At 49.9% G+C, this 27786-nt stretch overlaps 10 protein-coding genes across 10 annotated transcripts; 4 read left to right on the plus strand and 6 right to left on the minus strand.

Annotated features, from left to right (window-relative positions):
* Positions 1–966: 966 nt before the first annotated feature.
* Positions 967–3270, plus strand: ASPVEDRAFT_38513 (damage-control phosphatase ARMT1 family protein). The gene is made up of 6 exons (XM_040811716.1): positions 967–1065; positions 1122–1192; positions 1249–1379; positions 1453–1565; positions 1639–2471; positions 2545–3270. Exons 1-6 carry the CDS (start codon positions 1044–1046, stop codon positions 2773–2775), a joined length of 1401 nt encoding a protein of 466 aa, XP_040664798.1. The 5' UTR covers positions 967–1043; the 3' UTR covers positions 2776–3270.
* ASPVEDRAFT_186920 (uncharacterized protein) lies at positions 3231–5629 on the minus strand (the record flags this gene model as incomplete). The annotated part of the gene is made up of 2 exons (XM_040808989.1): positions 5500–5629; positions 3231–5371 (listed from the first exon to the last, which is right to left on the minus strand). Exons 1-2 carry the CDS (start codon positions 5537–5539, stop codon positions 3231–3233), a joined length of 2181 nt encoding a protein of 726 aa, XP_040664799.1. The 5' UTR covers positions 5540–5629.
* Positions 5630–6007: 378 nt separating this feature from the next.
* Positions 6008–11325, plus strand: cpcC (putative protein kinase (Gcn2); the record flags this gene model as incomplete). The annotated part of the gene is made up of 7 exons (XM_040818260.1): positions 6008–6220; positions 6282–8330; positions 8399–8728; positions 8790–9792; positions 9844–10274; positions 10325–10769; positions 10819–11325. The coding sequence occupies 7 exons, from the start codon at positions 6008–6010 to the stop codon at positions 11124–11126; spliced, it is 4779 nt and encodes a 1592-aa protein (XP_040664800.1). The 3' UTR covers positions 11127–11325.
* A 22-nt stretch (positions 11326–11347) lies between these two features.
* Positions 11348–12648, minus strand: cwc2 (active spliceosome conformation promoter CWC2; the record flags this gene model as incomplete). Its single annotated transcript, XM_040806285.1, has 2 exons — positions 11348–12157; positions 12220–12648. 2 exons carry the CDS (start codon positions 12646–12648, stop codon positions 11348–11350), a joined length of 1239 nt encoding a protein of 412 aa, XP_040664801.1.
* A 150-nt stretch (positions 12649–12798) lies between these two features.
* ASPVEDRAFT_38516 (putative GTP binding protein (Gtp1)) lies at positions 12799–14776 on the plus strand. The gene is made up of 10 exons (XM_040811717.1): positions 12799–12996; positions 13062–13090; positions 13149–13163; positions 13217–13241; positions 13296–13614; positions 13666–13775; positions 13838–13983; positions 14043–14100; positions 14173–14337; positions 14400–14776. Exons 1-10 carry the CDS (start codon positions 12968–12970, stop codon positions 14605–14607), a joined length of 1104 nt encoding a protein of 367 aa, XP_040664802.1. The 5' UTR covers positions 12799–12967; the 3' UTR covers positions 14608–14776.
* A 64-nt stretch (positions 14777–14840) lies between these two features.
* On the minus strand, positions 14841–16196 carry cpa1 (carbamoyl-phosphate synthase (glutamine-hydrolyzing) CPA1; the record flags this gene model as incomplete). The annotated part of the gene is made up of 1 exon (XM_040806186.1): positions 14841–16196. One exon carries the CDS (start codon positions 16194–16196, stop codon positions 14841–14843), a length of 1356 nt encoding a protein of 451 aa, XP_040664803.1.
* Positions 16197–17212: 1016 nt separating this feature from the next.
* Positions 17213–20119, plus strand: ASPVEDRAFT_25880 (uncharacterized protein; the record flags this gene model as incomplete). Its single annotated transcript, XM_040809830.1, has 3 exons — positions 17213–17756; positions 17809–18037; positions 18409–20119. 3 exons carry the CDS (start codon positions 17213–17215, stop codon positions 20117–20119), a joined length of 2484 nt encoding a protein of 827 aa, XP_040664804.1.
* A 152-nt stretch (positions 20120–20271) lies between these two features.
* Positions 20272–22391, minus strand: ASPVEDRAFT_60217 (uncharacterized protein; the record flags this gene model as incomplete). Its single annotated transcript, XM_040815519.1, has 5 exons — positions 22003–22391; positions 21740–21906; positions 21605–21668; positions 21142–21535; positions 20272–21086 (listed from the first exon to the last, which is right to left on the minus strand). The coding sequence occupies exons 1-5, from the start codon at positions 22150–22152 to the stop codon at positions 20272–20274; spliced, it is 1590 nt and encodes a 529-aa protein (XP_040664805.1). The 5' UTR covers positions 22153–22391.
* Positions 22392–22563: 172 nt separating this feature from the next.
* On the minus strand, positions 22564–24687 carry ASPVEDRAFT_497117 (putative DnaJ domain protein Psi). Its single transcript, XM_040814207.1, has 3 exons — positions 24127–24687; positions 23341–24056; positions 22564–23271 (listed from the first exon to the last, which is right to left on the minus strand). Exons 1-3 carry the CDS (start codon positions 24272–24274, stop codon positions 22975–22977), a joined length of 1161 nt encoding a protein of 386 aa, XP_040664806.1. The 5' UTR covers positions 24275–24687; the 3' UTR covers positions 22564–22974.
* An 83-nt stretch (positions 24688–24770) lies between these two features.
* cp1 (putative carboxypeptidase S1) lies at positions 24771–27377 on the minus strand. Its single transcript, XM_040811718.1, has 2 exons — positions 26920–27377; positions 24771–26819 (listed from the first exon to the last, which is right to left on the minus strand). The coding sequence occupies exons 1-2, from the start codon at positions 27058–27060 to the stop codon at positions 25101–25103; spliced, it is 1860 nt and encodes a 619-aa protein (XP_040664807.1). The 5' UTR covers positions 27061–27377; the 3' UTR covers positions 24771–25100.
* Between the last annotated feature and the right edge of the window lie 409 nt (positions 27378–27786).

Genomic DNA, 27786 nt, shown 5'->3' on the forward strand with positions numbered 1-27786 from the left:
TGACATCCGCAAGCTGGATCGCCACAACCAAAGGCAGCCCGGACAGCAAGGCTTGATGATGGAGATGCTTTGGACTGACCCCCAGACGGAGCCCGGCCGTGGACCCAGCAAACGAGGTGTTGGTCTTCAATTCGGTCCAGATGTTACCAAGCGCTTCTGTGAGAACAACGGCCTAGAGGCCATTATCCGTTCGCACGAGGTGCGCATGAATGGATACGAAGTTGAGCACGATGGACGATGCATCACGGTCTTCTCTGCTCCTAAGTACTGCGACACGACAGAGAACAAGGGCGCTTTCATCAAGATTGGGCCCGAGCTTAAGCTTGAGTACCAGGTCTTCGAGGCGGTGCCTCACCCAGATATTAAGCCGATGGTAAGTCTCTAAAACTCACTTTTATTCAACAGATCTCGAATAAAGTACTGACCATGTCTAGGCCTATGCTCAAAGCTCGCTGATGTCTATGATGTGAGATGAATGCGTCTCATTGAGGTGTTAGGCGTTGGTGGATACCCAAGCTACCGTACCAACCGTAACCGTCATGATCTCGCACGCGCTGTTGTTTGTACCTTTTTGGGTGAATATTTCAGAATATGAATGTACTCGATATGTTGCTTTACGATTTTTCCAGATTTTGCATAGCGGAACAATCTACAAGGGAGCATCTTCGTCCGTTTTATGGTGTCTACGACGATAGAATGCGGAAAGCTTCTTTTTGAATATGGAAGCACATGAAATAAGAACAGTACTACTTGCTACGCCAAAATTGTATTTATCTTCAATCTAAATCTAGTGATATAAACTAGCGGACAGCAATTTTCTTTCATGTAGGCATGTCTGTATACTTTTGGACGATCTGCAGAGTGCTGTTTGACGTTCGTAGAGGTAACCCCGCTGACCCCGCGATCGTTTGCAGATGCAGTCATCGGTCAAGCTCCACTATTACATTTTATTGCGTACCTTAAGGCCCCGAGCTATTCCTTCACCCTTCCTCTTGCAACCCATCCAATTCTCTTCATACTACTCTCCTCTATTCATTCTGAAAATGGAGTTCGATCCCAAGACCCGTAAGTACCGCAAAGTCTTTTCTGGAGGCCGGACTAACTCCCCGCTTTCACCACAGCGTCATACCTCACTTCCGACCCGAAGAGCTTCGGTCACAAGTCCGTCAACGACCGATGGCCCGTCATTGTGGTAAGTACATATTCGACTTAATATATATCCGGCTTCTTATACCAAATTCCGATTAGACCGGTGCCATTGATGACTTGCACCGGACCGTCGCCGATGTCACCGACGAGGAGAAGCGCAAGGAAGGAAAATCGATCATTGAGCAGCTGGCGAAGCTCAAATATGAGATCCAGCATGATAGACAGATGACGTGAGATTTTGATTGCCCTTCGTACTTGTATCTGGTAGCGATAGTACTGATTTGCTCTTTTTTTTTGGTATAGTCCTCTCCAAGATGACAGCGAACCGGGTATCGAGGAATACAACGAGGAATTGGAGCAGCGAGGGAACCCCAAGTGGCATAACGTGTCATGGCTCTTTTCAGAGTGCTACCTTTGTGCGTTTGAGAGACACTCTAGATGGTTGTTGGAGAGGATAACGTATGGGTGCTAACAAATGATGGACTACAGACAGGCGCGTGGCCACTCTATTTGCCCTCTCAAAGCACTGGAAGAGATACGATGTCTTTTCTCGCCAGAAGATGGACACTTTCAAGTCTTCGCGACCTGCTGTGCTTGAATTAGCGGCTAGATACAAGGAATTGGCCACTGAGGCGAAGAAAGGACACAACACTGAAGAAACCGACCGTCTGCTTTTCAGGGAGATGTGCGAGATTTGCCTATGGGGGAATGCGACGGATCTTTCGCTTTTGACATCCCTCACCTACGAGGATATCCAGAAACTGCAGGGCTCCCAGGCACGCAAGGACGCGGAGGAAAATATTCTCGTTAATGATCTGGACGCCGCATTCGATGCTCTCCGACAAAGCCAGCACGAAGGGAAGGCAGAACGCCGAGTGGACATTGTCTTGGACAATGCCGGTTTCGAGCTCTTCGTCGACCTCATCCTTGCCGGATACCTTTTGTCCGCTGGAATCGCGACATCGGTGGTCCTCCGCCCCAAGGTGATCCCCTGGTTCGTGTCGGATGTCGTCCCTCAAGACTTCGCAGATCTTATCCAGGCTCTGGCCGACCCACAGAGCTTCTACACAGCACCTGATGACTCTGGAAGAGAGAAGACCCCTCTTTCGGACAAGGAGGTTGAAGAGGTTAAGTTCCTTTTCGATCAGTGGAGCAGCTTCCACGCGGAGGGGCAGTTGATTATCCGCCCTCACCCCTTCTGGACCATGGGTGGCAGCTACTGGCGCTTACCGCACGTCGCACCGGACCTGTTCGAAGACCTGAAAGAGTCCGAACTCGTTCTTTTCAAGGGCGACCTTAACTACAGAAAGCTGACTCACGATGTGCGTTTCCTTTGCCACACGAACACCATTCTACTCTATACTGTAAGGAATACACTAACGATATATCTCACAGGCTGCCTGGGATCCTACGACGCCCTTTACAACCGCTATCGGCCCGCTAGGCCCACACTCCGGCATCCGCGCAATGTCCTTCCGTACTTGCAAGGCCGATGTCGTGGTTGGCCTCCCTGCCGGAAAAGACGAGGAACTGCGTAAGGTCTACGGAGGATCCGGATCTGGGGGCCGCGAATGGGCTTGGAGTGGGAAATGGGCTGTGATATCTTTCTCTGATGGAAAGGTTTGATTTCCCCCCTCAACGACACATATAATTGAAACCAAAATAGATAGTCCTAGAGAGATACTATAGGGATACTTTGATAGATATATAGCCTCTAACCTACCCTTGCTTCTGTTTATGGTAATGTCGGATAGACCGGCGAAGCGGGGATATACTTGTCAAGTTCTATGAGTGACTCAACAACAACCTTGAGCGCCGCTAGATAATGATACTGAGACTTGGCAATCAAGGAAATTTTACTATGCCGAGTCGTTCAAGGGGATGGAGACTAAGCCAATGTTTGTTCGGAGTGAGGGTATAATCTTTAAGTTAAGACATCAAAAAAGGACAGCCACCAAAACACGCCAACCAAAGGATATGTTCAACCTGCACCGCGCAAAATCCAGCACATACTTGTAGTAACCCACAGCGGTAATTAAGAAAAGAAAAAGAAGATATAGGGTTGTGAAAGAACCAGGTAATTAGTTTCTGACAGTTGTTCGAATGTTCTCCTTGCCTTCTTCTATACCCTTACTGCCGCCCTTGCGCTTAAGGCGCGCCTGGGCTGCCATTTTCCGCTCCATAGATAATGGATCGCGTTGTCCTGTAGAAACAGTTTGTCGCCTCTTTGCACGGTCGATAAGGTACGTGTCTGGCAGCGAAGACAAAGCGTCGAGGCTATATTTAGTAGCTGATCGTCGGGATCGGAGACGATCAGGACGTAGCTGATGGCTATCATCTAGATGTAGTCGACGACTAGGAAGAGATGTGGTTGCATGTGAGAATTGATGTGAAAGACGATGATCTTGAGTACGCCTGCGATTCGCATCTGACCATGTACCAGTCTCGATTGTCGGGTTCTCGGGAGGCGAAGATGGCGGGATAATATCGGTGTCCTCTTGATAACGAGGAGCTTTGTATGACTTGAGAGGGGACATTCCGAGATTGTTGAATTTTTCGTCGATATCTTCAATGCCCATCTCCTTCATTGCCTTCCTCAAATCCGAGTCTGCGAGGTCGTTTTCCAACCCATAGGCGCGGCGATCCTTGCCGCGAGGACTTGGGCTTGGTGGTTGATCAATCTCATCTGTCCCTTCAAGGTCGTCCTTCTCAGGACTGGAGACGCCGAAGTCCTGTACCTGGACCCCATGATAATCTCTGCGGCTTTCTGGGCGAGCCCGCGCTCTAATCTCTGTTGCACTCTCAAAAGCTCGTAGCTCCGTCTTCAACACATCGATTTGTTCCTGCATATGACGGCGCTCTTCATCGAATGAAAGTTTCATGTAATCTTGCTGGTCTCGATGCTGCTGTGACGTCGATTTTAGCCGTTCACGATACTCTTGAATGCGCGCCTCCAGTTTAGCTTCTCGTTGTTTTAGTTTCGCTTCCCTTTCCTTACGTCGACCTTCATATCTTGATGCTTCTTGTTTGAAACGGGCCAGTGTATGTTTGAGCATGCCATTTTCCTTCTCCAGATCTGAGGCCTTCTGCTGAGAGCTGAGGGCGAGGCCTCTAAGTTCTTGGAACTCAGACTGCTGTTGTTTCATTTCCTTAATTCTGGCCTTCGCCTGAGCCAGGGACTGTTGAGACTCTTGCAAAGTTTCCGATTCATCCTTGGAGGCAAAATTAGGTTCTGACTGCCCGGCAATATCCTCAAATTCTTCACCAACAACACCATGTTCCTCCAAAGCCTTACGCAGTAAACTGACCTTGTGTTTGTATTGAAGCGCCAAAGCCGTTTGCTTTGTGAGGTCGTGGACGAGTTGCTCCTTGTCAACTCGCGTGTTCTCGGTAACCATTGTGGAGGCAAGTTGCGTCACATGATGTTCCATCTCTTCGACTTTTAGTTCTTCCTCTCTCAACTTTGAAGCTAGACGGTAAGCCTCCTCATCTTTCTTTTTCGCGTATGTTTTCGCAGCCGAGCGATACTGAATGAGCCTCCTGATTTCTAGTGCGGTCTTGGATTTGTAGCTGTCAAATTCCGCCTTCCAATATTTGCCAGATTGAGAGCGTGGCTCATCCATGTTGATCGTATCTTCACTGTCACCCCCTTGCGCGGCTGCTGCTTCGGGCTTAGAATCGGCTTTCGATGGGCGACTTTGATCCGGTTTTTGAGAGGGGGTTTCAGAGGATTTGGCGGGCTTTTCTCGTGAATCCAGCAGGGCCTGAGTAAGTTTGCTTCGCTTTCCTTCCGATGAGCCCGATGACCACTGACTGCTGATATTTCCGGATAACGTTGTTGGGGTTTTGACCGTTTTGCTCGAAGTGTCCTCACGCTTGCGCTCGTTGTCGACAACACCATCTCCAAAAGAAACTGTTTTCCGCCGATTCGATGCCGTGCCAGGAGTCATAAGGATACTTTTTGTCGGAGATGGTATCGTGTTCGTAGCCAGATCCGTATCCGCCGGGGTAATCCTGGGAATATCCTCCCTTTCCTCGGGTGGTTTCTGCGTAGTATTGCCTTTGCTAAATTGTCGATTATTGTCTTGCTCGTTCATTTTCAGGTCAGACTTGGTATTGTCGTCATCATCAGCCTTTGGCGTCCCAAAAAGAGCACTTTGGAATGCGCGGAGCGCGAACATAGGCGCAGGTGTTTCTGGAGGCTCCATAACCTTGGAGTCACCTAACGAGATGGCAGGAAATAGGTTAGTTCGTACGTAATAGGTTTAACATGAAGGTAGCGCTGCATTATCAAGCAAGAGGAGCACGGGTGCGGCGCGCTGCCGGCGGAAACGAGATGGAGACACGCACCTGCGCCAGGGTCATTTTGACCACCAATCCATCCCATCATCGCGACTGCAGGGACAAATTCATTCAAACATCCAAACACGGCAACATACGCATCATACTGGGGCCACCACAGGTGATAGAAGCGGAGACGTGGGAGTGCTGGATTGACGTGTAAGGACGTGCTTTGTTTACTCGGTGCCCGCTCCGCAAAAGTATTGCCGGGCGGTGTAGCGGAACAACAACGGGGCGAGCAAGCTGCATCGAGGGTCCACTGATTGGCGTGGCAGTTCGATCGACCGCTCTTTCAAGTTTCTTCCCCTCTTAAATCATGCCCAATTGGTGTTGAAAGTACGCTTTCTCGCCCAGCCTGACCTTGATTTTGTTTCCCTCTTTATCATAGATATGTCCAATCCCGAGCTATAGAGGGCTGCAGCTTCGGCTGCATCTTTGTCACTGCTTCTCGTGTCAAAGGCCATCAAATCAATCGGTGTTTATTCGAGCTTCCAACCTCACCGCCCTGCGCCCCGCTATGCCTCACCATCACAAGAAGACCGCAAATGCCTCGAAGAACGCCTCTCCCCGGGCGGAGAAGAAACAGATATTCCCGGACGCTGTGCCCTTTACATCACCTGTAATAGCTCCGACGAATTACCATGAAATACACCAGAACGAGGTTGAGGCACTACGCTCAATCTATGGCGACGACTTCGAAGAGGTGCAGCACCGGCGGTCTGTCTGGCATGTAAGTCACCATGGTTGAATTACTGTCATATGAAGTTTTAGTCCTCTTACATTTCAAGTAGCAATCGTCGGAGTTTATGTTCAAGCTCCATTTACGTGCCTCCTCCAACTCCGATGTACATTTAGAATTGCTCGTGGAGCTGCCCACTACATATCCTAAGACATGTCCAAATATTACTGCCGAAAACCTGGAAGACCTTCGCCGAGGCGCGCAGTCGAGGATTCGAGATATTCTCCGAAATAAGCCCCAAACTCTTCTGGGGTCAGAAATGATATACGAACTGGCGGTTTCGATTCAGGATATTCTCGAAGATGCGGCCGAAGCTCAAGCCCAGGATCAGGACCTTCCAAGTTTGGAGGAGGAGCGGATAGTGCAAGAAGCTGCAGCAAACGAACGAGCGGAGCGTGAAAAGGAGGAAGAACTTCGAAAGCAACAAGCGGCTTCGGCGAAGGAGGAACTAGAACTGAAACGGCTGGTACAAGATGCAATAACCAAGCGAACAAAAGCACTATCACGTCGGAAAAGCAAAACACCTGGGTTAGAAACAGCTGGTGACGCCGAGGGTCTGGTTAATTTACCAGGGGCAATCTCATTTGATCCACCGTTAGTAATGACGGATGCAGAGGAGGGTTCTTTGGTGTTCCGAGCAGTGTACGGGAAGTCTTTGTTAAAAAGTGACCATGGTGCAAGCACATTTATAGTGAGACCTGTGATTTCAGAGACCCGGCCATGTGCCCCCCTTCTGGTATTAAAGGAACTGTCTATTAGTGAAAAGGGAGCTGATACTCTACCTTTTCGCGAGCAAATGCGGCTGAGTGAGGATAGGCTTGAAGGTCTGAAGAGACTCCGACACCAGAATCTGGTTGACTTCATTGGGTTCAAGATCCTCACACCATTATATACCAGCGACTCCAAAGACAGCACGTGGACTGTATATGCACTGGTTGAGCACGCGAACAAGGGGTCTCTTTCCGAGTTTCTAGACATGGTTGGAACAGTACCAGTCGAAATACTCCGTAGCTGGACAATCCAACTTCTTGAAGCGCTCGAATATTATCACCGGCATGGCTTTGTTCACGGGGACATCCATTCTGGACGTGTTTTGTTATTCAGAAACCCTAGCGGTGGTACGATAGTGAAGCTGCTCTCAAGCATTAAAGAAGCTCTACCCGATCCAGCTGGAAACACACGTTCTCTCACAACCTCCAAGTCACCATTTTGGCTCCCCCCAGAGCTAACCCAGGGAAGCTCTTCTCCAACAATGAAGACTGACATTTGGGACCTTGGGATAGTCTTTCTTCAGATGGGCTTCGGGAAAGATGTGCTTCAACGGTATACGTCCGCAAATGCGTTAACGGATAGCCTTGACTTATCGCCGCCGTTACAAGATTTGCTGCAGGAGCTTTTTAGGCCAAATCCAAAGAGAAGGCCAACAGCTTTTCAGTTGCAGCCTTCCGAATTTTTCCGAGTTGACAGTCCATTGATCATGCGCACGAGCGCCTCGAACTCCATGTCGCTGTCACGGCGCCCACGTCTTGAGTCATTCAACGGCGGTTTCCCTTCATTCTCACGCTACCACCAAGATTTCGATGAGGCTGGGCGATTGGGTAAAGGTGGCTTTGGCGAGGTCGTTAAGGCACGGAATAAACTAGACGGTCGTTTCTATGCCATCAAGAAAATTTCACATAAATCTGCCGCTACATTGAAAGATACACTATCAGAAATCATGCTCTTGTCGCGCTTGAATCATCCGTACGTTGTGCGCTATTATACCGCCTGGCTTGAGGAAGATTATGATCAAAGAGATGATGAGGCTATCTCGTTCACCGACGGGAATTCCGTTGTCAGTACACACTCGGGGGATTTTGAGTATAGTACCACTGGCGGGCTTGATTTCATCAGTTCGAGCGGGTACCCCAACATAGAGTTCGCTGCAGACAGTGATAATGAGGACGCTGGAACAGTGTCTACCAAAGAAAAAGGCTCCACACCAGAGACGTTTGGAACGGAGAGTGGAACGGGCAAGGAACTTAGCCGCGTGAGATCGGGCTCGCAGAGCAGACCCATGCTTACTGCACTGTACATTCAAATGGAATATTGTGAGAAACATGTGAGTCCACTATCAGGTGCTTTAACTTTTTTATATTGTGGCCATGCCCTGGCACTGACATTGAAAAGACTCTTCGGGATCTTATAAAAAACGGCTTATATGACGATGTCGATCGGTCCTGGCGTTTGTTCCGCCAAATTCTCGACGGATTGTCTCATATCCATGGAAATGGGATTATCCACCGCGACCTCAAACCTGATAACATTTTCATAGATGCAGCCAGCAACCCGCGTATTGGAGATTTTGGGTTAGCCACCAGCGGCCAGTTCACCACTGCGGTGCGCTCTTCTGCAACGGTGGATTTCGGGGGCAATCTTACTCGAAGCCTAGGCACCACCTACTATGTAGCACCCGAGATGAAGTCAGGGTTTTCTGGGCACTACAATGAGAAGGTTGATGTAAGTTCAACAAATCTTCTATATGTGCGCAGCTGGATCTCCGTGTCGCTAACTAAGGAAGATGTACTCACTGGGGGTTATTTTCCTCGAAATGTGCCATCCGTTACCGACGAATATGGAACGTGATCAAATTCTGCGGAGTATTAGGGAAAGACATCATATTCTTCCAAGTACATTCCGAGACCCCGAGAAAGTGGTTCAGGGCAAGATTATTGAATCTCTCCTGAGCCACAATCCAGCCGAACGACCTTCTGCGTCAGAGTTACTGCACAGCGGTCAGATTCCACTTCAGGTCGAGGAGGAAACTTTCAGGCGCGCGATCATGCATCTACTCTCCGATCCAAGCTCTCCCGACTACAGGAAGATTCTGACTGCAATATTTTCCCAATCCCCAAAGAAGATTGAAGACATCGCCTGGGACATGGAATCACGTGGAGCCCCAGCGGCAAACGAGCTTCTTGTGCACGGTCTGGTCAAGGAAAGACTTACATCAATTTTCCGCAAGCACGGCGCGGTAGAAACTACGAGACAGATGCTGTTTCCGAAATCCCAGCACTATAATAGTGGTGATGTGAGGCTTCTTGATGCTTCGGGAAATATGCTTCAATTACCATTTGATCTAACACTCCCTAACGCGCGTGCAATTCCTCGACAAGATCCTTCACTAGAAAAGACCTTCACTTTTGGAACCGTTTATCGAGATACTCCTCATGATGGCGAGCCCAGGACTCATAAAGAAGTAGACTTCGATATTGTCTCCCGCAATACCTTGGACCTCGCCTTGAAGGAAGCAGAAGTGATCAAAGTTCTTGATGAAATCATCCAAGAATTCCCGCCATTAAGAGCTAGTCCAATGTGTTTCTTGATAAACCATTCCGACTTGCTCCAGCTTATCATGGAATTTTGTCGCATAAAGCCTTCCCAGGTTCCATTGGTCAAAGAAGTAATGAGCAGACTCAACGTCGGCAAGTATTCAATGCAGAAAATTCGAAGTGAGCTTCGCTCGCCTGCAATCGGTGTTGCGTCTACGTCAATTGATGAACTTGCTAGATTTGATTTTCGAGGTATGGTCCTAGAGATACTCTGTTGAGACATTGGATGCTAATCGAGCATAGACACGCCAAAGCAAACCCAAAAGAGGCTGCGGTCCATCATGGAAGGCACTGAGTTCTCCGAGAGGTTAACGCCGATATTCGCGAGGATTAATTCTCTGGTTACTTTTTTGCAGAGCTTTGAAGTGAAACGGAAGGCGTACATTAGCCCTCTAGGAAGTCTGAACGACAAATTCTTCCGGGGAAGCATACTATTTCAGTGTATATTCGACGGCAAAAGACGCGATGTCTTTGCAGCTGGGGGCCGGTATGACTCCTTGGTTCAAGATTTCGGCTCAGGAGTTACGACAAACCGCGCCCAGTCTCATGCTGTGGGTTTCAATTTGAGTTGGGACAGGCTTAGTTCCGCGATGATCGACTATCTCAAAGCACCTACCAGGACATCCCTTAAGCAGCCAGAAACCGAGGTCGGAAATTTCTGGAAAACGAGAAGAGTAAGCTGAAACAAGTTCCATAACAATACCAGCCTCTAACCATTCCTTAGTGTGATGTACTCGTTGCGAGTTTTGATCCAACGGTCCTGCGCGAGATCGGTGTCAAACTGACTCAGGATCTCTGGTCCAACGATATCAGTGCGGAATTGGCAGTTGATGCGTCGTCACTTGAAGAGCTCCTTGCAAAATACAAAGAGCATAACCATAGCTGGATCGTGATTGCGAAACAAGATAGCAAAGAGAGAGGGTTCAAAGTTCGCTGCCTTGTGCCAAAGGAAGAATTTGATATACGGGCGTCCGAGCTTGTACCTTGGCTTCGAAGCGAGATTCGTGCACGCAATATCCGCGAGGGGGCACCGGAAAACTCGCGGTATTTTCGCCTCCCCAGCCAGTCGGAAGCTAACCCAGGCGCGAGTGAGCGAGCAAATGATGTGCGCATCCTCGTCCCACAACACCGAAGCAAGAAGACAAACCGGAGGAATATTGTCGAACAAGGTAAGTTCTAAATCAACTCACTTGGTGGTCTACGGCTGACGAAAATTAGCTCTTACGCGTTCGCGCGAGGTAGTTGAAAAGGCACTTAATGGCCCGGTTGCTGCCATTGACACTCGTGACGATTTGCTCCAAGCAATCAGGGATACCCGCTTGTCTGATCATGACAGTTGGCGTGGAGTCATACAAAATGCGCCGCTAACCGAGCGGAAATATCTGAATCAAGTTCACGAATTACTCTTAGACCTGGCAAACGAAAGTCGGGGAGAAGGCGCCGAAAGTTCTGGCAACGCTTTCATCTACAATTTCCGGACAGGGTCATGTTTATACTACGATTTGGGAAGCGGAGTTGACCATTGAGAAAGCAACATGGCAGGTGGGAAATATATGCAGTATGCGATATGTGTCATGCATTTGAATGTTATTCAGCGCGATATATGGGTTTTAGCATCTCATCCCAGTGATTTCCGAACGAATTATACCCCAAACTCTCAACTCAGCTACAAGAGAGAAAACGATGAATCCAGGTATCTCTGATATTATACATGTAAATGAAATAAAGTAATGTGGAATCATAAAAATTAGTCACTCTCGTCATCACTTCCATATCCCACAAGGGGGCCTGAAGCCTGCGGCGCTTGTTTTGTTGTGACGTTACCACCATTCAAGCCTCTTAGCGCAGCGACAGTTGAACTTGAAAAGATCCCACCACCCCCAACTTCTTGCTGAGCCGTTGATCCTCCACCTTCGATCATGAGCGGTTGTTCAGGCGCCTCGAGCTGGCCAGTCTCATCGCCGACGGCCTCCAACTCTTTTGCCCTCGCAAACCAAACCTCATCCGGCGGCTCATACCCCTGCAATCCGTAACTGCCTTCGATCTTCTTCCTTTTCTTCGCCTCGGGATCCCTCCCCTCTAATTCGGCCACAAACTCAGCCGGTAATGCTCTCCTGACAGCCTCGGCAGCCTGCTCCTCAAGTCTCCTAGCCTCCCGCTTCTGGGCCAACGGGTTCGGATCGACTGTCGCCCACCTGACATTGAGGATTTCACTATGGTCCAAACTCTGATGTGCCATCGCCTCCTTTGCAAACTGCGCGTTTGCTTCATTTGTGTACGTAACAAAAGCGACGCCACGCGATGTAAGCACTCTGATCCGGTCGACCTGGCCCCATTCTGCGAAATGCCGCGATACGACCTCTTCGATGTCATCGGTTACGTGGATCCGGCCAACGTAAAGTGTGCGGTTTTGGCGCATGAACGAACCCACACCGCCCATGTCATCGCGGTAGTCGCTGTGCTTGTCACGGCCGAAGCAGTCTACGTTCGGGTTAAAGAGATCGTGGAGCGTAGGGAGCCGGTGGAGATATTCGCATTCATAACCTTTCGGGCAAATCTGTCCGTCAATTGTCAGTAAACTCTGTCCTGGGCATGAGAAACAAGCAATACGTTACGTACCCCTCGAGCGAAAAACAAACAAAAGTAAGAACCTGTCACTTTATCTGCGCGCGTATAGCCACTATCCTTTGTAATATTGCATCGCGACGGCGCCGCATGTTTTGAAAGATATTTGTCCTCGCGATCACCTCCAGACCACTTGTTATACCAGATGTTGAAGACTGTTCCTGTTTGAGGCGGTGGCTCGGACTTGACAGTTGCGGGATCAACTTGCGGCCGTGCTGGTCGTCGTTTCTTTCGAATAATCTTCTTTGTTTTCTTTTGCGTGCCGTCAGCGTCAGTGGTGGTTGTCACAGCAGTTTCAGACTGTTGTTGGACGAGAGCGTTATCGTCATTCGGTGTTAGTTGCTGTTCCTCTTCTCCTTGCTGTTGTGCCTGATCTACCGGTACTTCGACCGGCGGAGTATCTATATCTGCTGTCTCTGCCATGGTATGTGTTTGGTTTTGAGTTTTGAGCTGTCGGAGGGAAGAATCATGGACGTTCAGTAGAGACGGCGGGAATTTCATATGTAGGATTACATAAGCCATTGAGCAGGTCTTGGCATCGCGATGATTTTGAAGCTGCGGAGATTCCGCCGATAAAATTGGAGCATATTGATTCCGGAAGTTCTTTTTTCTTTTTTTTCATGGGGTGTTATTTGCATATTACACGGATATCACGCATATAATCTCCTTGACGGTTTGACTCCTGGTGCTTTCGATTCTCTAAGTCCACTATCAGAGTCCGCGGGGCTCTCCAACCGGCAAGATGGTGAACATTACGGAAAAGATTAAGGAGTATGTGGCCGGAGATGATTCATTCTATGGCGAGTATGACACTGATACATTTGTCAACTTTACAGGATTGAAGATGAGATGCGTAGGACGCAGAGTAAGCATTATCTACATTCTAACTCTCTAGATTAACCCCGCAACTAATTTGAGTATAGAGAATAAGGCCACAGGTGCGGGCATTCAATGCAACAATTTGACGTGATAAGCTACTAACCGATCCTAGAATATCATTTGGGTCTTCTAAAAGGGTAAGTCTCATACTCGTCCACCTTCCAAAATGACACAGCTTACATAGTATATAGAAAACTTGCCCGATTAAGAGCCCAACTGCTAGAACCCACAGGCAGTTCTGGCGGTGCCGGGGCAGGGTTCGATGTCAGCAAGAGTGGTGATGCCCGTGTTGCACTGGTCGGGTTCCCATCTGTTGGTAAATCCACCTTCCTGAACAAGATCACCAAGACGAAGAGTGAAGCAGCCGCGTACTCGTTCACTACCCTTACTGCTATTCCCGGTGTGTTGGAGTATGGGGGTGCTGAGATTCAGATTCTTGATCTTCCTGGTATCATTGAGGGTGCCTCTGAGGGTAAGGGGCGAGGGAGACAGGTCATTTCTGCCGCTAAGGTATGCTCCTTTGCGTGGTTTGGTGGCATTACGAGGCTGATATTGTGATAGACCAGCGACTTGATATTGATGGTTCTGGATGCTACCAAGAAGGCGGAACAGCGCGCCTTGCTTGAAGCTGAATTAGATGCTGTTGGTATTCGACTTAACAAAGAGCCACCGTGAGCATATCTATCTACACTCCTTCTCATCCCCCCTCAACCTAGCACTGACAGGAAACTAGAAATATCTATCTTAAAGCAAAGAAAGCAGGAGGAATGAAAATCACTTTTTCATCACCACCCAAAAACCTAGACGAAAAGATGATCTACAACGTCTTGCGAGACTACAAGATTCTAAACTGCGAGGTCCTAGTCCGAGACGAAAATGGTGCGCTGCCTTTCATGCCATTCTTAGACCAGACAGACAGATACTAACCGTCATCCTAGCTACAATTGATGACTTTATCGACGTGATCATGAAAGACCACAGAAAATATATCCCCTGGTACGTAAACCCAATTGCCGTCTCGCACATGGATATCGGGGCTCGCAATGGCTTGGCTAACGAACCCGATAGTCTGTATGTCTACAACAAAGTCGACAGCGTCAGCATCGAATTCCTCGACCAACTGGCCCGTGAACCACATACTGCTGTAATGAGTTGTGAGCTAGACCTCGCCGTGAAGGACGTCGTTGAACGTATCTGGAAAGAACTGCGCTTGATGCGGGTGTACACAAAACGGTACGTTCCTTCTCGCCTTTACTTCGACGCAGTGCATCAGGGTATGACTAATTTCCAAGCAGAAAGGGAATCGAGCCTGATTTCAGTGAAGCATTGATTGTTCGGAACAATTCTACTATAGAGGATGTTTGTGACCAGATCCATCGGACACTAAAGGAAACGTTCAAATATGCGTTGGTTTGGGGTGCGAGCGCAAGGCATGTTCCGCAGCGGGTTGGGTTGAGTCATGTTGTTGCTGATGAGGATGTGGTTTCGATTGTGGCAAAGTAATGCAGGGTTGGTTAGCTGAGTGATACCATGGCCTTTGATAAAGAAATCCAATAGGTTCCAGAAATCAAAGCATCCAAACGTTCTACATTCTAAGGATGGATCAGATAACGATATATGAAACGAAAATATTTTGAATTCTCTTAAATACAAAGCGAAACTATAAAGTGACCCATACACAGAAGCAAACCCCAAGCCATTAACCAAGACTCCATAGAATTAGTTCCTATATTTTCCTACGCGGCGGCGGCGGCAGCAGCAGCAGCAACGTTCTGCATACCGATAGTCGGGGCGACATCAACACGCTCCTTGGGGAGCAGGTCAACCAAGAGAGGGCTGGGGATAGTCTCCCGGGTAGGGTGGAAGGCGAGCTGGCTGTTCTTGTACTTCTTCACACTGTCAATGTAGATGTCGAAGAGGTAAGAAGAGTCAAGTGGGCCGCCCTTGGCCTCGGGGTGGAACTGAGTGCTGAAGATGGGACGAGACTTGTGGATCATACCCTCGTTGCTCGAGTCATTCAAGTTCACAAAGTAAGGCTTCCAGTCTGAAGACAGTGTAGTGGCATCCACGGCGTAACCGTGGTTCTGGCTGGTGATATGGCAGCGACCAGTCGTCAAGTCGAGAGCAGGAATGTTGTGAGCACGGTTACCGTACTTCAGCTTGACGGTACGAGCGCCAGCCGCAAGAGCCAGAAGCTGGTGGCCCAGGCAGATGCCAAAGACGGGAACCTGAGAGGTCTCCATCAAGCGGCGAAGGTGGTAGGTGGTGTCCTGGCAGTGGGTGGGGTCACCGGGGCCGTTGGAGATGAAGACACCATCGAAGTGGTGAGCGACCTTGTGGATGGGGTAATCGAAGGGGAACACCGTAACACTAGCTCCGCGGTGCACGAGGCTACGCAGGATGTTCTCCTTGACTCCACAGTCAAGCACAGCAACATGACACTGAGGGTCGGCTGCGCTGACGTGGAATGGAGACTTGGTGCTGACCTGGCGAACAAGGTGGATCTGCTCGGGGTCGGTGAAAGCCTCATCCTGGTCGGCATCATACTCCTCGCCGACGGTGATACGAGCAAGGGAGGAACCCTGCTCTCGGAGATAGGTGACAATGGCACGAGTGTCAACTCCAGAGATAGCAGGGACACCCTCACGTGCGCACCATTCGCCGAGACTCTCGACGGCGGTCCAGTGCGAGTATTGTTCCGCAGCATCAGCCACAACTACACCAGCTGCCTGGAGGTTGGGCGATTCGAAGTACTTCAGAAGACCGCGGGAGTCTCTGGCGGCGGACGGAACACCGTAGTTACCAATCAAAGGCTGGGTGAAAACCAGAATCTGGCCCCGGTACGAAGGGTCCGTCAGAGATTCAGGGTAACCAACCAGGGACGTGGTGAAGACCGCCTCTCCGGAGATGTTGGTACGAGCTCCGAAGGACTTTCCGTGGAAGATAGGACCATCTCGGATCGTGAATGTTGCTCGCTCAGCGGGCCTCTGGGAGCGAACAGTAGCCATGAAGCGACTCTGGAAGGTAGAGCCCATGGGGGCTGTGAAGGCCGGAGCCCGGGCGGGAACCGCCCTGACGAATCGGGTGAACATCATATTTATGGTGATAGTATTGAGAATATAGAAAGAGGTTGGGAATCGACGATTGAGTTATTGGTCGTTTCAGTAACTTCCGGAGGCTTTCCAGAGGTGATCCGAGATGTAATCCTGGGGATAATTAGTACAATTGACCCCGTGTAAAAACGAATCCAGTCCAGGATAGGATGGACGTCGGATGGAAGGGAAGAATGAGCATACCTGAGAGGTGAAGGTGGAAGGTGACAGACTCATTAACGCGACTGTGAGCTACCAGTTATGCAAACTGATATGGAAAAAGGTATTTGTTGAGGTGTTGTTTAGAAAGACATTGGTTGGACGTATGATGGTTCTCGAGATTTGGGGAAGAAGTGAGTCAAGAGGGGAGCGGCGGACGGAGTCCGATTTAAAGGTTCAAATTTTGCAGTGCGAGACTCGGGCCGGTTGCGGGTCACGTGTCCCCACCTCACCGACTTCTGCAGGCCGGGCCAATCACAGTCGGCGCATTGTTTCTGTTATCATCGCGGTGTCGGAGTCCCTGAATAGTTTCTCGCGATCTCTTTGTTGCTTTGTTGGCATCGGACTTGGCAAGGCTAAGCTTTCTTCGCGACAGTGAGGGAATTGTGCCCTTAATTTACCTGGCTTCTGACTTACCTGGAGGAAAGCGAGTGGCATGGAGTGCGAGTAGCGACCGAGATATCCCCGTTCACCGTGGATAGATGGATGCTACGGTGTTAACTACTGCTGTGACATCAGACAGAACACGCTTGGTGGACTGCCCACTTCCTAAGAATATTTAGGGAGAATGATGGGCGCATTAGTCATGTATCTATCGGTTCTTTCCCTCACTTTCGGCGCGTTTTCGCAGCATGTTGGTCATATTCAGAATAAGTTACACCATGCTACCGGGTTATTCCATGGATAGTAGCCGGAGTCTGATCCACGTATATAATGAACCAGATTGTCCGCTAAAATGCTTGTGTAAGGGTTAACTTTTCGCTGGAAATCGACTTCCAAGATATATTCCTTCTCCAATGATCTTCAAGTCGTACTCCCAGGCAGCACTGGTCTGCATTGTATCCATCAGCACCATCAGCCATGCTATTTTACCTTTTTGGCAGAGCTATCAACGCTTAATCCAATCTCAAGAGCCCCTTGAAGAACCCGGCTGCGATGGATCAGGTATAGTCGACCCAGGTGGCCGATGCAATGGTGATGGGGTCATTGATAACCCTCCAGACCCTAAAAGGGAAGGGTTTCGATTCGACAATCCTTCGACTGACTGCAAATACGTCTCGCAGATGTATATATACGATGTATTCAAGGTTCTTGAGAAAGACATGGGAAAGCTTTTTACGTACGTCCACAAGGATGTTGACTTCCATGTCATGGGCCACCACCCGGTGGCGGGTCATTACCATGATCTGCTTCATTTCTATGTCAATGCGCTTCGGCGAGTTTCTGAATGTTTTTCAGAGCATGCGGAGAAGTTCGAAGTTCACCCACAGGCGATTCACGGCGGCTGCAACAGCCAGTGGTCTGTCCAGGAGATTCAGTTCAAAGGTTTACTGAATACAGGTATCAAAATCAACGTTCATTCGCTCGCGCCTTAACGCTGACTTTCGGCTAGGCGATAACTTCGAAGTGGTCAATGTCTGGGTGACCAGATGGTATCAAGGCCAAATGGTGGAGGCTCGAACATATATTGATCAAGGCTCGGTCACCGATGCGCTGCGTAGAAATGAACTTTGGACAAATGGCACCTCATATCGGGAGAATCCACAATACATGCCTGGTCCTTCTGGTATGCCTGATTTAGAGGAATTGAAGAAGCTCATGCAGTACCCAGATGGGCGGAGGTATAATGATTTGTGATCCAGAAGTAGCCAGAGAGCTAGGTCGCCGAGTCTAGAACCAAGATCGCGATCGTGATCATGCGGGATCGGTGATTAGACCAGAATTCTAAATACCCCAGAATCAAGATCAAGCGAGGAGCAATTCGGGTGGAAAAGGTGAAGCAGAAAGAACCTCGGCCATCTTCGGCGTAAAAGAGGCCTTCCCCTATTGGGCGAGTGATTCCGAGCACGTGATGTGTTGATAGTGACGAGCATTGACAGGCCCAGGAATTCAAAACTCCTGTAGTTCTCCAGTTGTGATGCATTCTGTCTTTATTCTGCCCTAGCTTCATGGTTTAGTGAAGAAAGCAACTAGTCATGTCTAATCAAAACAGGAAGCGATCCAGAGTCGCCTGCACTTCCTGTCAATCCCGCAAACGCAAATGCTCGGGCGACCAGCCATGTACAACATGCGCGCAGTTCGGCGTTGATTGCCACTACGACCTACTATCACGGAAGAAGAAAGATATTCGGCACTTCCAGTCACAGTCTATGACAAGCTCGTTGCTGAGTCCTGCCACGGTCCAGAACGATATTACTGCGAAAAGACAGCAGCATGATCAGCAAACGAACCCAGCTGCCTTGGCTGGACTCCTACTAAAAGCTTTAGAAGCGAATTCAGGCGCCGCATTCGCACGCCGCCTCAATCCCAAAAATGATGTGACAGGCGCTCCGAAATTACATCTTTTTGGCTGGAATGTTGGGGCCCGTTACCCAACTCCTGAATGGGCGCAGGCCCTGTCAGCCGTGAAGCCACTGCCAGTGGTGGAAATCGTTGCCCAAGATGAAATGCGATCGCTGGCTGGCATCTTCTTTGATAGGGTAGATCCGTGTTATCCATTCATCGATCGGGATACTCTTCTCCGCCAAATAAGCAGGCGATGGCTACCCGCAACATCTGAGGCTTTGGGCTTTGGGCCTTACGATGCTGTGCTTTGCGGCGTGGCCGCTTTTGGGTACCTCTTTTCTCGTCGGCGGGCTACTCTAACGGAACTGCAGCTTATAGAGTCTGCTCGGTCAATACTTGAACAGGGCTTGCAGTCCGAACCGCTTTCCCCTGTTGATACAGTGACTGGTTGGGTGTTGCGCGTCGCGTATCTCCGTATGACAACTACCGCGCACGCAGCCTGGATGGCCAGCTGTTCCCTGATGCACCTCATTGAAGCAACGGGAATGCACATCGAGCCATCATCAAATACAGCTCTTGATCGAACGTCGACAACTGAATCCTGCAATCCAGAGACCCGCCGGCGACTTTTCGCCATGGCACGTCATTTAAATGTCTGGATCTCCTTTGAGCTTGGTCGCTCTCGCGTTGTCCTGCAAGGTGCAACCTCTCTTCCTCCTAGTCCACGGCCTACAACAGACGGCTTTGCAACTGCCTTAACGACAGATATTTTTAACCTCCTTCCTATATCCGAAAGCCTTGATCCAAATGAGGCACAAGATGTCTCAAACCTTGAAATTGCTCTCGTCGATGTTCTTGACGTCGTCTACATCCAGCCCCATCTTATTCTCGTGCAATGCAACTTAATGCTCTGCATATACCGCCGCCTGCGAGCCCTCAACTCCTTCCTATCTGGCGATATTTTAGATCGCGTGCTCGCACTTTCCGGTAAGGGACTCAAAGCAGTTTCAGAGTTAGTATCTCAGAGCTGCCCCTGGCACCAAATCGCGAATGTGCCCTTCCAAGTTGTGTGTACCCTGCTGGCAATCGATAACCGTGCCGCATTGGCGATGCTGCGCGAGTCCATGCGAACACTTCACGAGGTCGCGTCTGCATATGATACAGAAGTTATGCGCGAAGCTTATACAACGGCTTACCTGATGACTGTGATGCATCAGCGCCGAAAGGAAGAGGATATCCGGACAATTAGAGACGTCCTGCAGTTCAACCCATCGGTATCGGTTCCCGCTGAGACGCCGGTCACCGAGCCTACGGTGCAATCAGATCACACGCTTATGGATTACCCGGGCTTTTCCTGGCTGAGTGATATCCTAGTTGATATACCCAGTCTTCGGGACTTTGACATGGGTCCGCTTTGAAACTACGTGGTATATTTGTTTGCCGTCGTCATTCCAGATGCTCATTCTCAGACTTGCTGGTATCAAAGATAGGTGACAAGATGCTGTCTATCTAGGGTATTGTGCCTAAAATGCAAACGCTAAAACTACAGATATACCGCAGCAAGGGCCATCTATTCGGCTTTATCCTGTTTGCCAGTGGCCCGTTCTTGCTGAGGCCTGATTCCGGATGACCGCGTCACCAATCCTAGCTTCCATAGCACCCACAAGAAGCCAAGGACTATGACGACAACGGTACCCAATTCGATGACCTGGCTTTCAAATATACCTCCTCCCTCCTTCAGCGTGAGAACGGGCACATCCAGATCTTCTACGAGGACTCTTTTCTCATGATCGGACGAAGGATGAAGCTGGTAAAACATGGTCCGAGGACCGAATAGTCCCTCCCAACCCAAGTTAGCCCGATCAAACGGGTTCGTTCCCATCTTTGTGCCATCTTCCGCCGAACATGCCCAAAACACCACGGGCCAGGGTATCGAAGCCGACCGATAACCTGACTCTGATGGACGCAGATATCGCAAATGCAGGGGGATTGTGGCGTTCCAATCTTCTGTGCTCTGTTCGGTCTCGGACGGGCTGGCTAATTCAAACAGCCAGTTAGAACCCCAACGAGATACAGACCAGTCCGGTGCCTCGAGGTCCATCTCTCCTGCTAGTGCGCGTAGTGCGGCCAAGTTATGGGACTTGAGGAACAACGGATCCGTGGTAGAAAGCTGGTACTTGTCGCCGAATATTGAGGACGGCAGGGTCAGATAAGCATGCAGGGCGCAGGTCGCATCGGGCCGACTCGGTGGCACCTTTAGCGCCTGTCGGGCCATCGAAATAGTCATCGTAGGATGCATTCCGGTGGGAGCCGAAAACGAAACCGCGTACGTCGCGTCTTCGGGCAATGGGTGATGCCGTGATGGGAATGAGAAGAGTGTAGGCTCTGAGCCATGAATCAGCTAACGGCACTTTGAATGGGGAAGGGCTGGAAAACTTACTCAACTCATTATCTTTTCCGATAGCGGCCAACAACCCACCCATCTTGATCTCCTCTGGATCATTTGCTTGTTCGGCTCCTAGAAGCCCAACCTCCACCTGATCCGTCCCAGCTTCACGCGCCCCAATCGTTTCCGACCATCCTTGGGCCCCGGGAGCTTCTGACCAATAGCCACTCACCGTCAAAGCATGGGATATACTATCATAGTCCATATCAACCGAGTCCGCAGATAAAATCAAGTCCGCCCGACGATAACATTCCTTGTCGCCCGTTGAACAAAACTTCTGTTGAATGTATGTAACCAGGTTCTCGAGGGTAGGTAATAAATCATGAAATTGGTATGCAGCCGTCGAAGCGAAACGTGTAGAAAGCAGAGGGGGCGTGATGAACGATTTCTAAATCCATAGCCTCATATCAGCCTGTATCCCCCACAAAATAACGTGGGGGAAGCTATAAACACGTACCTCAGGACTTTCGCATCGCAACCCATCATCGAATATCTTCTTCAGCAATGCACATACCGCTTCCCTGTCCAAAACATAAATGTATCAGCATATCGTATCGTTAAAACCTCAACAGGCCAGGTAGGAGAAGCTCACCCCGACCCGGATACCTCCCTCTCACCCCCCTTCCCAGAAGCGACCGGCGAGTAAAAGACATGTAATCCAGGACTTATCCGGCTCGAAAACGGTGACACGGCCTCAAACTTGCTCGTACTTGCCCACCGGATATGAAGCTGTTGGCATTGTCTCAGGACTTGCCAGAGCTATAAACACCGTGACCGACAAGTTAGCCAACTCACTGCTAACTTCATAAAGGGCTGTCGTAGCATGCAGAATAAGTTATAAGATAGACAGCGTACCTCAGTGGAGAGATCATCGAAGCTAAACGTCAGGCGCTCCTCGCGGGCAGCGTCGAGAGCCTGGATTGCTAGGGCGTCGCGCTTGAGAGTGGTTTGGGAGGGATGGAAGGGGGCGGAGGGTTTTTGGATGAAGGTGGTTCTTTGGCGCATGTAGGCTGGTGGCTTGGAGGTAATTCTGGTCTTAAAAGGAGAGAGTATCGGGCTTGGAGTGTGGAAGGAGCTCGTCGACTTGTTGAAGTGTTATCGGAGGTTGCTTGGTGCCTCGGCGCCGGTAGGTCCCGCTCCTTAGCAGATGATGCAGATCGCGCTAAAGTGTAGCTGGACTTTTGACACCCTTTGTTGAACTCATAGACCACTCGACTAGTTATTAGCGGAGGGCAGGCTGTTGTCCATGAGGTCCATCTTTATTTCGATTTCTGTGTCCTCTTTTCTACACTCGAAACCGACGAGTTTACAATGGGTTTCTTAATAGAGGGAAGCTGGCGATAAGTAGTTAGAGCGATAGTTGGTTTAGATTGGAATTTTTATAGAATTGCCCGGATCTTAGCTACCGTGTGTTTTGTTTGATGGCTCACTATCTCCTTCAAGTAAGGAAATATGCTATAACTACTATACTATGAACTTATCTACATACATTTCTGTGACTAATATACAGGCCTATTCAATGTCCAAGACACATGATGGGAGCTACAAACTCTGTTACTGATAGCAAACAATAAATATGAACAACTTTTTCCTTTGTTCTATGCACTGAATAAAGCTGGGAAGGACATGTTCAATAACAGTCCCATCATGGGTAATCATTATCATCACGGATAAACAAGAAATAAAACAAGAAAATGTAAACCACGGCCCACAATATTCATCCTAACGCCAACAATGCTGAAAATAGGTATAAGTATGTACCGACTAAACGCAAAGCCATCACCCATAGTCGAATGCAATCAAACCCAAGTCTCTGCTTGTATTGAATCAAGGAAGAACATCCTTTAGCACCTCCTTTGCACTGGATGACAGCGTCTTGGGGAATTCGACATTAGCGCGGACAATCAGCTCGCCTCGCTCACTTGGTTTCTTTGATATCGTCATTCCGAGACCTGGGAAACTCTCCTCGAAACCAGGCGCTGTTGGGCCAGGTTTCGACACCTTGATCGATTTGCCGTCGATGGTGCGGACGATACGACTCCAGCCTGTGAGAGCCTCTTTGAGAGTGAGGTCGACTGTTGTAATTAGTTGATCGCCGTGGCGTTTGAAGTTGGGGTGTTCTTTCTGCTGGGTAGTTAGTACTGATCCATTTACGACAATGAATGGGGGTTCAGGTTAGGATGATTAGCTTACCTCTGTAACAATGAGGTGGACATCCTGTCGACCACCTTCTTCCTGGTCACCGACACCGCGATACTTAATCTTCGAACCAGTTCGCAACCCAGGCTTGATGTTCGCTTCCAGCGTCACATCTTGCACGGTACGTTTCCCGCTCGCATCGAACGTCTTGCTCTTAACCGTCACCTTCTTCGAACACCCACTCATAATCTCTTCCAGTGTCAGCGGCAATTGTTTCTCAACAACGGTCGGTTCGGGTGTCGGCGCCCGTTGAGACGACTGTCGGCCAAACCCAGCACCACCATTACTAGGCCCACGACTGCTTCGGAACCGGGGACCTCCGCCGCGTCCACCACCACCACCACCAAAGCCACCGCCTAGCATGGAGAATATATCATCGTCGTCAAATCCTCCACCCATGCCACCGCTCGCCTTGGCGAAGTTCCGGAAGATATCGTCCGCAGAGCTGAACTGGAATCCGCCTCCGCCAGGGCCGCCGCCACCACCACCAGGCCGTGATGAAAAGTGGAACGTGCGGGCACCGCCGCCGCCGCCTGGCATCCCTCCGAATGAGAATCCACCGGGCATGCCGCCTCCTTCGAAGGGATTGGGGCCTGCACCGCCGCCTGATGTTGGCGGGGGTCCGCCGCGGAGGAGGTATTCGAGGCCAAATTGGTCGTATACTTTTCGTTTTTCCGGATCGGATAGGACTTCGTATGCTTGGGAGACCTCTGTAGAAGGGAAGTTAATCAGCAACAATGAATACCAAAAATCAGGAGCATAAGGGGATAGAAAACATACCTTTGAACCGATCTGCAGCCTTCGCATCATCCTTATTCTTATCTGGGTGATATTTCAAGGCTCCCTTCCGGTAGGCCTTTTTGATTTCGTCTTGGGAAGCATCGGGCTTGACTCCGAGGGAGTCATATAACTTCGTTTCCGCAACCATTGTGCCCTATAGTATGGAAATGGAAATTTCGGGCTAAGAAACACCAATTGAAGGGTATTATTAATACTTTAAAGTTTGGACGTGGTGTTGCGCGAGAGGTAAGAGTGGTGTCTTTAAGACCAGTTTGGAGGGGGGTACTCGAATGACGTAGAAGATTCGGTAGGGGACGAATGCGGGGAGCTGAGCTGTACGGTAGTGGGAGAGTATGGGAGTGTATAACTCAACAATACAATACGATAATCAGCTAAAAGTAGCGCACACTTAACGACAGCAAACAGGATGAAAACGAAGGGTTATAATAGAGTTGGAAGAGTGGTTTCTTTGAGTGACGCCAGGGCGATCTTGAAAGAGCCCAGAGCCCCGGGGCGTGACGTGTGACGTTGACCGCAACGAAGAGCCAATCGAAGATTCGAGAAGCTTCGGACCGGAGAGCGAGTCGGGTTGGTTTTTAGCACCAATTGTCAATATTGACTCTGTTTGATAGGATGAGAGAATTGAACTGCGAGACTGTGACTTTATGAAGATCGTGCACGGTCATTGATTTAATTATATTGGGCGGGATTGGGAGACGACTCGGACTTTCGGGGGTGCCTGAAAGTGCCCGCGCCTTACCACCTCCTTACCCTACAGAACCTCACAGTTGCCCGTTACGGATAGCTGCGATCCACCCGCCCACGTCCAGAATAATGGAATCCAGGTTCTAACATCTCGCCATTTATTCCAATTGGTGTATTCACGGTCACCGACATTTATTTACATGCATGATCCACACGCAGCTGGGCTGGATCGAAGGTCGTCTTTATATCCGCGACGTAAGGGGATTCCCTCAAACTCGAAGCCCAGGAGAATTCTCATCCACCACTATATAATCCTTGATTACTGCAGTGCCATTCGACACACTCTCAGCCTGTTCATCAGTACAATAAGAGGACAGAGACAGGATATAACAAGTCGGCTCCGGACTATCGGGTACCTCATTCTTGATATCAAATGTCGAAGACGGCCCCTTGGTGGTATAGGTGCTATTCTTACTCGTAGAGATCTTCCCCGTCGCAATGTCGCGGTTGAACATCGCACGGTGGAAGATCTCGTACGCCGTCTGCGGCTGGTACGCGGGAACTTCGTGTCCTGCCTCGAACACCCGGGTGAATGAGAAGTTTCCGTGTTGACGCACTCTGCCGCCCACATACGAGGCGTTCGTCTGCAGCGGTGCGTACCCCGCGGCGCGGAATTTGTCTGCATTGCTGTAGTCGACCTGCAGACTTACCTCTTCGCCGCCGTTCCAGGGGCATGCATAATCGCGGTCGCCGTAAACGAGGGCCACCTTGATGCCCGAGTCAAGCACGTATGCAATGTCTTCGAGGTATCCTCGGACATCGGAGCGTGGGTAATCGCCGGTGCTCGAGAAGCCGGTGTAAACACTGTCGACGGACTCGGTGAAGTTGATCGGGACGCCGAGAGCTTTCTGGACCCAGTTCTGGCTCAGGTAACCCAGGTAATAAGGTGGGGGGAAAGGGTCCGGGTCGAAGTGCGAAATGTCGTAGTAGCCTCGGCCAGAGTATAGAATGTAGGGACCCTCGACAGTGTTACTGCAGTATGAGTCCGCTTCTTGACAAGCCTTGTTCACAGTCGCATTGTTGCCGTACATATGAGGGTCGCCCTCCTTTGCAAGACGGCGGCATCTCGTAATCTGGTCCTTGCAGCCACCCGGCTTGCTCCATGCCTCTATTGCCTGGTCGTACACGGTTTCATTAATTGCCTCAATCCCGTAGGTATTATTGTACGCCATGTCAGGGTACGATGGTGCCTGGACAAGCAAGTCCACACAACCATTAATAATCCCAAGCGTATCCAGATGAATATAATGCGACTCCCCAGGTTCCGTAAGCGAGCCATTCGCGATCTTCTCATTCTGTTCCTGGAAGAACGCAGTGAACGCCGGCCCGTAGCGCCCACCATACGACTCAGTCCAAATACTAACCCGATCATCACGGGGTTTATACGCCGGGAACTCCGAGAACCAAGTCTGTGCAAAGTGCCAAAGCGCCCGAGCCGAGTTCTCAGTCGTATTCGCCGACGTCGACGCATTCAAACTCGGGAATGTCCCGACATAGAACGTGCTGTTCTGCTTGGGGACACCATTCTCAAACCCATCAGGCGAAACTTCGCGCTCGCCTGAGAGCTGGTCATATGTCCCGTTCGTCGGCACATCATAGCTGAAACCAACTTGGTTCGGTTGGTCGATGTAGAGCATATTGACGTAGTTGTTCCAGGACCACGGGTTCAACTCGGTGGAATTCGAGTCGCCATTGACCTGACACGGCCCGTTCTCCTGCATCAGACCGATCATAGACGAGCTTCCAGGCCCGCCATTCATCCATATCGACAAAGGCGCATTGCGCGGGTCGTTCCGGGACTCGAAGAACCAGAAGAAGGTATTGATTGGATACTGCTGATCCAGACCAAGATCGTTGAGAGTGCCTGATGGTAGATGGACATACCCCGAGTAGGATTTGACGCCTGGGGTTGTTTCGCAGATTTTAGGCTGTGAGGAATTTGTTAGAATGAATGCATTGAATCGGGTGCGGGAGTGCTTATCCTCACTCTGGAGCAGCAAATGAATTAAAGGAATTGGATCGCATTACCTCTTTATACGAAATTGTAACACCCTTCTGGTGTTTGGAGTGGACGACCTTCACGCCCTCAGGAGACGGAGGAAAGTACTGGCCGGCGACAAGGCTGACTAGGCCCGCGGAGAGGCCGAGCAGCGACGTGAGGGAGGGCATTGCGAGAAGTAGCAACGCCCGAAGAACACAAGTTGCAGAAGGGGAAGCACCGGTGATCGGGGATCATCCTGGCTTTATCTGTGCCAGAGGTCAGGGCTACCTTGGGAGCTGGGAGCAGCCGATAACGCAATAGGGGGTCGACAGGGACGGTCAGTAGCGGGGAAAGCGACGATCGATGTAACAATCGCAGGGGTGGATGGGGCTGTGACAAGCTGTGTGGCCCGACGGCAGCGATCGATCAGCAAGACCAAGTGAGACCTAGCGGCTTCAAGCTCCCGGCAGGTTCCACTGCAGTGTCACTCTGTGATAAGCGTTGCTGACGCAAATAAACAAATTAATTTCGAGTCGGGGATGCGCTCGAACTCATTTGATGTTTCCGGATATCCCTCGGCCGAAGCCGGGAGTCCCTTACAGATAAGATTAAAGATAATAATGAAGAAAACGGAGAATTATGATAAGAAAGCCAATGGGATATACAATTAACAAGCAAGGCTATCATACAAACTCCCCTTCGTAAAAGTTATAGTTAGGAGATCCAGGAGTAAGACATTATGTCAGCCCACACAGCGGTTCCCCAGTGCCTCCCAACGCCCTGAACGCTGTAAAACAATGCTGATATATCAACGGGCCCATGAGAATAAGGTATCGCTAAATAATTAAGTTGAAAGCAAGATAGACGCCGACTCGTCGGCAATCTTGAGAATGCAAAGAGAAACTCCAACCAAC

Source organism: Aspergillus versicolor, assembly GCF_001890125.1.
Source record: "Aspergillus versicolor CBS 583.65 unplaced genomic scaffold ASPVEscaffold_2, whole genome shotgun sequence".
In the NCBI taxonomy this organism is placed as follows: domain Eukaryota; kingdom Fungi; phylum Ascomycota; class Eurotiomycetes; order Eurotiales; family Aspergillaceae; genus Aspergillus; species Aspergillus versicolor.